The 12,672-nt window shown below is 41.1% G+C and overlaps 1 protein-coding gene across 5 annotated transcripts in view; it reads right to left on the bottom strand.

The window, feature by feature from the left end:
* Window positions 1-7,337: 7,337 nt before the first annotated feature.
* The window catches only part of LOC106612420 (transcription factor Dp-2), a 36,936-nt gene continuing 31,601 nt past the window's right edge, over window positions 7,338-12,672 (bottom strand). For 4 of the 5 annotated variants that reach the window (XM_045724310.1, XM_014213528.2, XM_045724311.1 and 1 more), the window contains 3 exons: window positions 8,557-8,723; window positions 8,425-8,452; window positions 7,338-8,083 (listed from right to left, as the gene is read on the bottom strand). In XM_045724310.1, the coding sequence (XP_045580266.1) occupies window positions 7,930-8,083; window positions 8,425-8,452; window positions 8,557-8,723 (349 nt within the window). In that variant the 3' untranslated portion in view covers window positions 7,338-7,929. The remainder of the gene's footprint in view (window positions 8,084-8,424; window positions 8,453-8,556; window positions 8,724-12,672) is intronic. The other variant, XM_014213527.2, reaches the window with a different exon arrangement.

Raw genomic sequence — 12,672 nt, 5'->3', positions numbered from 1 at the left:
ACTTACAAGTTTAGATAGTTGGCCACTTGACTTATTTACCGATCTAATTTTTTGTTGTTGCTGACATGGGCTAATTGAGTGACTGCTGATGCACAACCACATTTCGAAATTGCACCTTGTGTAATTTCTTATTCTAACTCTCAATAGTAACTGGAGACCCCAACTGAAACTGAGTTCCAAAAAGTACATTTTTCTGTAAAATTGGTCCACTGGCCTAAAAAAAGGGGGATGATTTATATATAACTTTCTAGTGAGGATCGAGAAGGCTGTAGGCATATTACCAATGATTAACCAAATGTTTTGTGATCAATAGCCCTCTATTTGATAAATATTCAGATTCAGTGTCACATTCATATCATAATCTAATGATGCTGGTTCTTTATTTTGTCAGTGTTTGTTATGTTCCGTTAGAGCCGGCATGGAGCCTAGAAACTGGTCCGAATGGAAAAAATCTCATGGAGCCGGCTTGCAGGCGTTACAATCTCCTGCCATTTTGCCCTTGAGCAAGGCCCTTAACCCACCAACTGCTCCAGGGACGCTGCACTGTGGCTGATCTTGTACTTCCAACCCCTCAGCGTGCATGTGTGTGACTCGGGCTGATCAAACAAAAATAAATAATTTGTTCTCTCCCCAAAAAATGCTGGTATCAGAATCTCAGGTGCCTTTTGTGCCCTTGACAAAAGCACTTTACCACTAACCTGCTCCAGGGAACTGCACTGCGTGCTTGCTTCCAGCCTCGTGTGTGTGGTGTCCAGAGGTCAGGAATGAAATAACTGACGGCAAAAAACATTTCAGTTTCAATGGATAATAAAAGGTTGTATTGTATAGTTTTGAACTAGCACACAAGCTAGGGTAAAGTAGAGCGTTTCAGTATTACAAGGCAGTTCAATCAATGAAACTGCTCTGGAGTAGGAACGGATTTACACAATGTGGGTATTCTGGGACTCCGAGAGAGAAGTCTCTGATGAGCAGTAGCGGTGCATATTACAACCTACAGAAGGTGATCAAATCAAATTGTATTAGTGCAAATAGTCTGGGGAGCCATTTGATTAGGTGTTCAGGAGTCTTATGGCTTGGGGGTAGAAGCTGTTTAGAAGCCTCTTGGACCTAGACTTGGCGCTCCGGTACCGCTTGCCGTGCGGTAGCAGAGAGAACAGTCTATGACTAGGGTGACAAGTCTGACAATTTTTAGGGCCTTCCTCTGACACCGCCTGGTATAGAGGTCCTGGAAGGCAGGGGAGCTTGGCCCCAGTGATGTACTGGGCCGTTTGCACTACCCTCTGTAGTGCCTTGCGGTCAGAGGCCGAGCAGTTGCCATACCAGGCAGTTATGCAACCAGTCAGGATGCTCTGGATGGTGCAGCTGTAGAACCTTTTGGGAATCTGAGGACCCATGCCAAATCTTTTGTCTCCTGAAGGGGAATAGGTTTTGTCATGCCCTCTTCACGACTGTCTTGGTGTGCTTGGACCACGTTAGTTTGTTGGTGATGTGGACACCAAGGAACTTTAAAATCTCAACCCAATCCCCTGCAGCCCCCGTTGATGAGAATGGGGGCGTGCTCGGTCCTCTTTTTCCTGTAGTCCACAATCATCTCCTTTGTCTTGATCACGTTAAGGGAGAGGTTGTTGTCCTGGCACCACACGGCCAGGTTTCTGACCTCCTCCCTATAGGCTGTCTCGTCATTGTCTGTGATCAGGTTCTACCACTGTTGTGTCATCGGCAAACTTAAGGATGGTGTTGGAGTCGTGCCTGGCCTTGCAGTCATGAGTGAACAGGGAGTACAGGAGGGGACTGAGCATGCACCCCTGAGGGGCCCCCTGTGTTAAGGATCAGCGTGGCGGATGTGTTGTTACCTACCCTTACCACCTGGGGGCGGCCCGTCAGGAAGTCCAGGATCCAGTTGCAGAGGGAGGTGTTTAGTCCCAGGATCCTTAGCTTATTTATGAGCTTTGAGAGCACTATGGTGTTGAACGCTGAGCTGTAGTCAATGATAGCATCTCACATACGTGTTCCTTTGTCCAGGTGGGAAAGGGCGGTGTGAGTGCAATATAGATTGCATCATCTGTGGATCTGTTGGGGCGATATGCAAATTGGAGTGGGTCTAGGGTTTCTGGGATAATGGTGTTGATTGTGATTCATGACCAGCCTTTCAAAGCACTTAACCTGTTAGGGCTAGGGGGGCAGCATTGACACGGCTGGATAAAAAACATACCCGATTTAATCTGGTTACCACTCCTACCCAGTAACTAGAATATGCATATACTTATTACATATGGATAGAAAACACCCTACATTTTCTAAAACTGTTTGAATGGTGTCTGTGAGTATAACAGAACTCATATGGCAGGTCAAAACCTGAGAGATTCCTTTACAGGAAGTGGCCTGTCTGACCTTGTGAACTTCTTTTCCATCTCTATCATTTACTAAGGATCTCTGCTCTAACGTGACACTTCCCACGTCTTCCATAGGCTCTCAGAGCCCGGGAAAAAACAGAATGTCGTCATTCCAGCCCCAGGCTGAAACACATTATCGCCTTTCTCAAGTGGCCGATCAAGAGACACTGGGCTTATGCGCATGACCCCGACCGCCCCGCCTTTCGGATTTTTTTCCTCTGTTTGCCGAAAGGAGATTCCCTGTCGGAATATTATCGCTTTTCTACGAGAAAAATGTTGTAAAAATTGATTTTAAACAGCGCTTGACATGCTTCGAAGTACGGTAATGGAATACTTAGAATTTTATTGTCACGAATTGCGCCATGCGCGTGACACTTATTTACTATTTCGGATAGTGTCTGGAACGCATACGAACAAAACGCCGCTATTCGGATATAACGATGGATTATTTTGGACCAAACCAACATTTGTTATTGAAGTAGCAGTCCTGGGTGTGCATTCTGACGAAGACAACAAAAGGTAATCAAACTTTTGTAATAGTAAATATGACTATGGTGAGTGCTAAACTTGCCGGTGTCTAAATAGCGAGCCCGTGATGCCTGGGCTATCTACTTAGAATATTGCAAAATGTGCTTTCACCAAAAGCTATTTTAAAATCGGACATATCGAGTGCATAGAGGAGTTCTGTATCTATAATTCTTAAAATAATTGTTATGCTTTTTGTGAACGTTTATCGTGAGTAATTTAGTAAAATGTTAGCGAATTCCCGGAAGTTTGCGGGTGCTAGTTCTGAACGTCACATGCTAATGTAAAAAGCTGGTTTTTGATATAAATATGAACTTGATTGAACAAAACATGCATGTATTGTATAACATAATGTCCTAGGGTTGTCATCTGATGAAGATCATCAAAGGTTAGTGCTGCATTTAGCTGTCTTCTGGGTTTTGGTGACATTATATGCTGGCTTGAAAAATGGGTGTCTGATTATTTCTGGCTTGGTACTCTGCTGACATAATCTAATGTTTTGCTTTCGCTGTAAAGCCTTTTTGAAATCGGACAGTGTGGTTAGATTAACGAGAGTCTTGTCTTTAAATGGCTGTAAAATAGTCATATGTTTGAGAAATTGAAGTAATAGGATTTTTAAGGTTTTGAAAATCGCGCCACAGGATAGCAGTGGCTGTTACGTAGGTGGGACGAATTCGTCCCGCCTAGCCTAGAGAGGTTAATGGCTACAGACGTGAGTGGTACGGGTCGGTAGTCATTTAGACAGGTTACCTTCGTGTTCTTTGGCACAGGCACTATGGTGGTCTGCTTAACCTGTTATGGCTAGGGGGCAGTATTTTCACGGCTGGATAAAAAAACGTACCCGATTTAATCTGATTATTACTCCTGCCCAGAAACTAGAATATGCATATAATTATTAGCTTTGGATAGAAAACACTCCAAAGTTTCTAAAACTGTTTGAATGGTGTCTGTGAGTATAACAGAACTCATTTGGCAGGCCAAAACCTGAGAAGATTCTGTACAGGAAGTACAGCCTTCTTTATCATCTCTATCCATTACAAAGGATCTCTGCTCTTACGTGACACTTCCCACGGCTCCAATGGGCTCTCAGAGCCCGGGAAAAAGCTGAATGACGTAATTCAAAGCCCTGGCTGAAACACATTATCGCGTTTGTCAAGTGGCCGATCAGGGGACAGTGGGCTTAGGCTCATGCACTGGCCGCCCCCGTCTTTCTGTTTTTCCTCTATTTACCGAAACTCAGATTCCCGGTCGGAATATTATCGCTTTTTACGAGAAAAATGGCATAAAAATGTATTTTAAACAGCGGTTGACATGCTTCGAAGTACGGTAATGAAATATTTAGAAATCTTTTGTCACGAAATGCGCCATGCGCACGACCCTTATTTACCATTCGGATAGTGTCTGGAACGCATACGAACAAAACGCTGCTATTTGGATATAACGATGGATTATTTTGGACCAAACCAACATTTGTTATTGAAGTAGCAGTCCTGGGAGTGCATTCTGACGAAGACAACAAAGGTAATGAAACTTTTGTAATAGTAAATCTGACTTTGGTCAGGGCTAAACTTGGTCGGTGTCTAAATAGCTAGCCGTGATGGCTGGGCTATCTACTGAGAATATTGTAAAATGTGTTTTCACCGAAAAGCTATTTTAAAATCGGACATATCGAGTGCATAGAGGAGTTCTGTATCTATAATTCTTAAAATAATTGTTATGTTTTTTGTGAACGTTTATCGTGAGTAATTTAGTAAATTCACCGGAGGTTTGCTAGTTCTGAACGTCACATGCTAATGTAAAAAAGCTGTTTTTTGATATAAATATGAACTTGATTGAACAAAACATGCATGCATTGTATAACATAATGTCCTAGGGTTGTCATCTGATGAAGATCATCAAAGGTTAGTGCTGCATTTAGCTGTGGTTTTGTTTTTGTGACATTATATGCTAGCTTGAAAAATGGGTAGTCTGATTATTTCTGGCTGGGTACTCTGCTGACATAATCTAATGTTTTGCTTTCGCTGTAAAGCCTTTTTGAAATCGGACAGTGTGGTTAGATTAACGAGATCTTGTCTTTAAAATGCTGTAAAATAGGAATATGTTTGAAAAATGGAAGTTTTCGGATTTTAGAGGAATTTGTATTTCGCGCCACGCCCATCATTGGATATTGGAGCAGGTGAACGTCTAGATGTAAGAGGTTAAAACATGTTGGTATTACAGACTCGGACAGGGGAGAGGTTGAAAATGTCAGTGAAGACACTTTCCAGTTGGTCAGCGCATGCTCGCAGTACACATCCTGGTAATCCGCCTGACCCTGCTGCCTTGTGAATGTTGACCTGTTTAAAGGTCTTACTCACATCAGCTGCGGAGAGCGGTCTTCCAGAACAGCTGGTGCTCTCATGCATGTTTCAGTTCCATTTGCCTTGAAGCGAGCATAGAAGTAGTTTAGCTCGCCTGGTTACTACATGATTCCATATGTGTTATTTCATAGTTTTGATGTCTTCACTGTAGAATAATAATGTAGAAAATGGTCAAAATAAAGAAAAACCCTTGAAGGTGTTCTAAAACATTTGACCGGTAGTGTATGTGATGTGATAATTGCGTTGTTTGCTCTATAGCCTGTTAGTTCATATGCCTTGCGACCGTGATATATAGGCCTAAGGCAGAGACAATAAGACACAGCGGCAGAATAAATTCAACCACATCTTTGTTTCATCACAAAGCATATTGCATGTAACAAACAGTTACATAACTTACAGCATGGTCAAGCAAGTTAATGTTTATGACATTTCTGACTACTAAACTATTAATTTAGAACCACAAGTCGCAAAGAAAACAGGAGCTGCCTCCACTATTCCAGCACTATTTCATCATCAAATCACCAACGCTTAGTCTAATACAGTGACAACTAAAAGATACCAAAAACAATGTAAGCTAAATATGTGGCTGTCCATGGTTCTGATTTGTGTGTGTGCGCGCATAAAAAAGCATGTTGACTCACCCTACTTGTAGAGAAACGCCAATGCCATCCTCTGTTCTTTCATGCTGACGAAATGGTCTATGACTCTGTCATACAGTACACGCTTTTATTTGTTGTCCCAGGCTACCTGGCTAAAATGCTTGCTCGCTAGCCTAACTTCCTTTCATGGGCAACGTTAACATTAGCCTTTTACATCTAGCTACACATTGAACTTACATCCTCTTATTCCAGGGGCATAATCTATGAATTTATGGTTGGATCATGGATGCTTCTTCTGGCATTCATGAATTCACGCCACTGCTGATGAGTCTGGCAGGCTAGCGGCAAGTTGCCCAGAGGTTTCTTTTTGCACTTTCTTCTCATAACCTAGGACTAATTGCACAAATTTTACAATGTTGGCATCATTCCTCACAGTTATTGTGCAAAATTCTTCAACTTGTGATTTTTGTGATGCAGCTGCCGGGTCCCAGATGCAAGTGTGAAGTTTCTCAATGGGTATATTCAAATAGTCTAAAGTGGTTTCCTCTCCACTCTCTATGCCTACTCAATCTGCACTGATGTTTTCACCTAACCCATGATTTCAGATCGGTGCAGATGAAGAGGAGACTATTGAGGTGCACCTATCTCTAAAACAGAAGGCTTTGGCAAGGTTGAGAGGGGGTTTCTACTCTACAAGGATAACACTCAAGGATTAAAGAACTTGTCATAACATTATGTGTACCCACATAATTAACCATTAGACCAAGATAACTTTTTTCTAAATCAGTGTTTCTTAATCCTAGTCCTGGAGACCCAAAGGCTGCAAAAAATGTTTTGGGCAGTAGCACCACACCCAATTCCACTAATCAACTCAACATCAAATCTTTGATTAGTGGATTCAGGTGTGTAAGACAAAATTGTGCACCCCTTTGGGTCCCCAGGACCAGGACTAAGAAGCACTGTCCTAAATAGAAGGCTTACTGACCCAAGGAAATGTGGTGTCCATGAGATAAATACCTCACTTGGAGAAAATACTCCTTGAAAATACAGGTTTAACCAAAATGATGTTTATTTATGTATATTTACAGACCCAGTCATTTATGCAACTACATAGCATAACCTTCTAAAAGAGAGTACACATGTTTCCCCAAGTGGAATGTCCACTGAGTGTAGGGCCTAACGAGCTCAAAGGGTCAAAGGTCATGACAACATATCAAGGACGCATTCAGGAGGGTGCAACGCATTGAACGGAATAGGCCATTACATGTTGGCTCAATGATTATATTAAAAAGGCATTGATGAGAGACAGACTAATAATGGTTCACACTTAAAAGATAACTACATTTACTCATAATGTACCCTTGTTTCTAGACAAGGTAGAGCTAATACCTGGGCTAAAGGTTGCTGCTGGTATCTTTCCACACAGTTGCATCAAGTGGCTAACAGTAAACTGCAAAAGAATAAAGGAGTATCATAAGTAGCGTTTGTTTGTTGTTGCGTTAAAGGAAGAACCGAACGCAAAACCACTAGCCTACATCAACACGCATACTATTCATATATGTTTGACATGTTTCAATATAACAGGGAAGTAAATATGAAGACATCCTTAATAATCACGAAAAATATTCAGTCGCCGAGTCTGGTGCGTCGAGACAGTGTGAGCGTTTTGATGCATAGCCGCACTGCTCCTAGTGCTTACGTCTAGTAGAAAACACCTACAAAACATTGCACTCCATCTAAAAACAACAAACCTTTTTTAGAGGAGTTGAGATTACACAACTATCGCCTCTCTTGGCAGAAAGCAACATGGAAGTAATTTACAAAAATAACTACAAGGGAGAAATTAAGAGTGAGACCGAGATGATATAAATGCTTCTAAAATATCTTATCATAGACCTGAATGACTGGCAACTTATTTCCTGTATATCTGGCCACATCCCCAGAGAACTTACATTCCCCCTGTGAACAGAGTGGGAGATAAGAGTCCTGTCCCAGAGAGAGAGTGGTATGGTGCATCACTGATGCCTGGCTGGCTGTCTGTTTGTCCGTCAGTCACTCTGGGGAAGAGGGTTCATCATCATCGTCCTCCTCTTCCTCGTTGAAGGAGCTGGGCGTCTGGCCTCGAGACTCTGAGAGGGCAGTGCTACTGTGGCTGAAGCTCCGCCTTCCATTCAAAGAGGCGGAGTCCAGGTCACCTGGGAAAGAGCTGAACCATGACAACCCACACCACTGGTCAGTCACCTCAGTTCTCAAATTAAAATCTATCATGTCACCTTAAGTAATTTATATTTTATGATCCCTGTGTGGCTTGAGATTTTCTGTTATCAGTAAGGTGTGTAATGACACATTTTGCCACACAAAAACAGGATCACTTCCTGGATACATCCCAAATGGCACCATTTTCCCTATATAGTGCACTACTTTTGAACAGAGCCTTCTGGGCCCTGGTCAAAAGTAGTGCATTATAAAGGGAAAAGGATGTTCCTGTGTGGTAGTGGATTGTGTTCAAATCACATTTTGATTTAAAAGTTATGAGAGGTAATCTACCTTGTTTGACTGGTGCCTCTTGCTATGCCTGTGGGAGGGGAGATGAGGACAGATTGAAATTACAGAAATGGCCTGCACACGCTCACACATGTCAAAAAAGCTTGTCAATGAAGGCCATTTTCCCACTCTCACCTATGACGTAGGTCTCCAGAGACCTTGGGATGAGGGACTTGGCAACAACGAGATTGTCTGCGGTGCACTTCCCACTCTCCAGGCCCAGGGACATCCCCATGCGCTTCAGAATCTCTATGTCGTCATGGATCTCAAAGGTGTTGTCAAAGTTGAAAAGGTATTCGCATCTACAGTAAGGACGTCAAATGTTCAGACTGCTGCACAGAACCTATGGACTCTAGTCTAGAGTGCATTGTTAAATTGTGCTTAGGAGCATCTACCCCAAGCCATTAGACTGCTGAACAATTCATAAAAATCTCCACTGGACAATTTACATTGACACCCCCCCCTGTACACTGCTACTACTCGCTGTTTGTTTGTTACCTATGCATAGTCACTTCACCCCCACCTACATGTACAGATTACCTCAACTAACCTGTACCCTTGCACACTGACTCAGTACCGGTGCCCCCTGTATATAGCCTCGTTATTGTATTGCAATTTTTTTTTGTTGCCTACTTGGTAAATATTTTCTTCTTGAACTGCACTGTTGGTTAAGAGCTTGTAAGTAAGCATTTCACGGTAAAGTCTACACTTGTTGTATTCGGCGCATGTGGCAAATAAAGTTTGATTTGATTTATTTTACTCTCCATGGTTAAAGTAGGACGTAATAGATGTGTGTGATACACTTAATATCATATATAAAAAAAAAATTTGAATGACTTATTTAATTATGGTATATTACACTAATCTCTCTATGGTGGACAGAACGCGTCACTACATTACAGACTCAAGTTTTCAACACAAGAATTACAGGAAATACATATCCTTTTTACCTCAGATTGGTGATGTTGGTATTAAAGTTTATAGTCATCACAATCTCACAAAATAAATTGCTTAAAAACAGATCAGTATCTGTTTGCCATTTTCAGACTACGGTGGCTAGGGAAAAAAAATGGGCCCTCCTCCCATAAATGTCTCTGTCTTGACATTAATTCATGGATTTGAGGGTTACGCTATCTTTCAAATGAAAAAGACAAACCCTTTCGCTATTTAGAAACCGATGTGAGGCAGTAATTCGTTGAAATTATTCCGTCAAAAAAGTGTCGTTTCCTTTTCCGTATTCGCCATCTAACAAAAATATTTTCTCAGAGAGATATACACTGAGTGTACAAAACATTATCAACACCTACTCTTTCCATGACAGACTGACCAGATGAATCCAGGTGAAAGCTATGATCCCTTATTGATGTCACTTGTTAAATCCACTTCAATCAGTGTAGATGAAGGGGAGGAGACAGGTTAAAGAAGGATTTGCAAGCCTTGAGACAATTAAGACATGGATTGTGTATGTGTGCCAGTCAGAGGGTGAATGGGCAAGACAAAATATTCAAGTGCCTTTAAACGGGGTACGGTAGTAGATGCCAGGCGCACCTGTTTGACTGTGTCAAGAACTGCAACGCTGCTGGGTTTTTCACACAACAGTTTCCCGTGTTTATTAGGAATGGTCCACCACCCAAAGGACATCCAGCCAATTTCACACAAATGTGGGAAGCATTGGAGTCAACATGGGCCAGCATCCCTGTGGAATGCTTTCTATACCTTGTAGAGTCCATGCCCCAATTAATAGAGACTGTTCTGGGGGGGGTGCATCGTGTGAGTTTGACCAATTGTGAGTAGACATCGCCTACTAATTGGTTGATGTCATTCTTTTTTACGAAAAACAAACATGTTGATGCTGGAGATATGAAGTTGACCTTTTTTTAAATTTCCCTTCAATGTTTTGTACGTTAGTTGATAAATGGCTATGACAGGTTGTCATCGATCGACAGATATATGTAGTATATCCAAATTCATTGAAGTTTGTCTGTTAGAAAAGCGTAAACACTACATGTCGCCGTGGTTATGGTCCCATTTCCATTGATTTCAACACAATATCGATGTGAGTGATTCATTTGCAAGTGCTATTGATTACAGTAACACAGAACAAGCTAATCAATTCCAGTTGAGTGACCGCTTGGTAAATATTGGTGTGTGTACAGTTTATGAAGGTACTAATTTAGCAAAATACAAATAATCTGAACACAAGTGTGACATGTGTAGGGAGTAACTTTTATGTATTGGTCTCCGACGAAGGCCGTGAGGCTGATACGTAAAGCTTATTAACCTGTTGGGTCTAGGGGGCAGCATTTGCACGTCTGGATAAAAAAAATGTACCCGATTTAATCTGGTTACTAATCCTACCCAGTAACTAGAATATGCATATACTTATTATATATGGATAGAAAACACTCTAAAGTTTCCAAAACTGTTTGAATGGTGTCTGTGAGTATAACAGAACTCATTTGGCAGGCAAAACCCTGAGACATTTTCTGACAGGAAGTGGATACCTGATGTGTTGTATTGACTTTAAACCTCTCCCATTGAAAAATACAGGGGTTTAGGAATATTTTGGCACTTCCTATTGCTTCCACTAGATGTCACCAGCCTTTACAAAGTGTTTTGAGTCTTCTGGAGGGAGATCTGACCGAACAAGAGCCATGGAACGGTGATGTCCCATTAGACACCTGGCGCGCTACTTCATGTTGGGTACCCTCGTTCCAATACGTTATAAAAGGCTATGCATTCGTCCACCTTGAATATTATTCATGTTCTGGTTAAAAAGGCCCTAATGATTTATGCTATACAACGTTTGACATGTTTGAACGAACGGAAATATATTTTTTCCCCTCGTTCATGACGAGAAGTCCGGCTGGCTTACATCATGTGCTAACGAGACGGAGATTTTTGGACATAAATGATGAGCTTTTTGAACAAAACTACATTCGTTATGGACCTGTGATACCTGGAAGTGACATCTGATGAAGAGAATCAAAGGTAATGGATTATTTACATAGTATTTCGATTTTAGATCTCCCCAACATGACGTCTAGTCTGTATCGCACGCGTATTTTTCTGGGCACAGTGCTCAGATTATTGCAAAGTGTGATTTCCCAGTAAGGTTATTTTTAAATCTGGCAAGTTGATTGCGTTCAAAAGATGTAAATCTATAATTCTTTAAATGACAATATAATATTTTACCAATGTTTTCTAATTTTAATTATTTAATTTGTGACGCTGACTTGACTGCGGTTATTGGAGGGAAACGATTTCCTCAACATCAATGCCATAGTAAACGCTGTTTTTGTATATAAATATGAACTTGATAGAACTAAAAATGCATGCATTGTCTAACATAATGTCCTAGGAGTGTCATCTGATGGAGATTGTAAAAGGTTAGTGTATCATTTTAGCTGGTTTTATGGTTTTGGTGACCCTGTCTTTGACTTGACAAAACATTACACACAACTCTTGTAAATGTACTGTCCTAACATACTCTAAATTTATGCTTTCGCCGTAAAACCTTTTTGAAATCGTAAAACGTGGTTAGATTAAGGAGATGTTTATCTTTCAAATGGTGTAACATAGTTGTATTTTGAAAAATTTGAATTTTGACATTTATTTGGATTCAAATTTGCCGCTCTTGAAATGCACCTGCTGTTGATGGAGTGCACCACAGGTGTGCACGCTAGCGTCCCACCTAGCCCCAAGAGGTTAAAGAGCAGTGATACTATCAAGAGCAGTGTGCGGGTTCCTTCTTTTTTCTCATTTTATTCAACTGTAACCATGCACCTGCAAAAAGATCGCTCAGATGTGCGAAAGTGCCTTTTGAATTATGTATTGGTCTTTAAAATATCACTACTTATTCCAGCATATTGATTATATATTTGGACATCTAAAACCGGTGTTTTGACACTCGGCCATAAATCAAAAAGTCAGGAAGGCAGCAAAAGTATCATTTTCAATCTATGTTTTAGGAATATAAATGGTACTTTTAACATTTTTCAACAGAATTCTACTTTATCAGGTAAAAATGTGCTATGACATTGATTTTGATGAAATTGTGAAAATATGTTTGTCCTGGCTACCTACAGAGAGTTGGAGGATTACTGTGAGAAAGCAGGTTTGTATTGTAGCCATCTGTATAAATGACAAGTAATGATATATTTGAATCATGGTAAAACCTTGTGATCCTACCTGAATTTACTTTCAGCACTGTAGGAGAAGTATTGGCGTTTCAATGATAAAGGCGCAATG

This window comes from Salmo salar, chromosome ssa09, assembly GCF_905237065.1.
Source record: "Salmo salar chromosome ssa09, Ssal_v3.1, whole genome shotgun sequence".
NCBI classification, from domain to species: Eukaryota; Metazoa; Chordata; class Actinopteri; order Salmoniformes; family Salmonidae; genus Salmo; species Salmo salar.
This window is presented reverse-complemented; position numbering and strand designations above follow the sequence as displayed.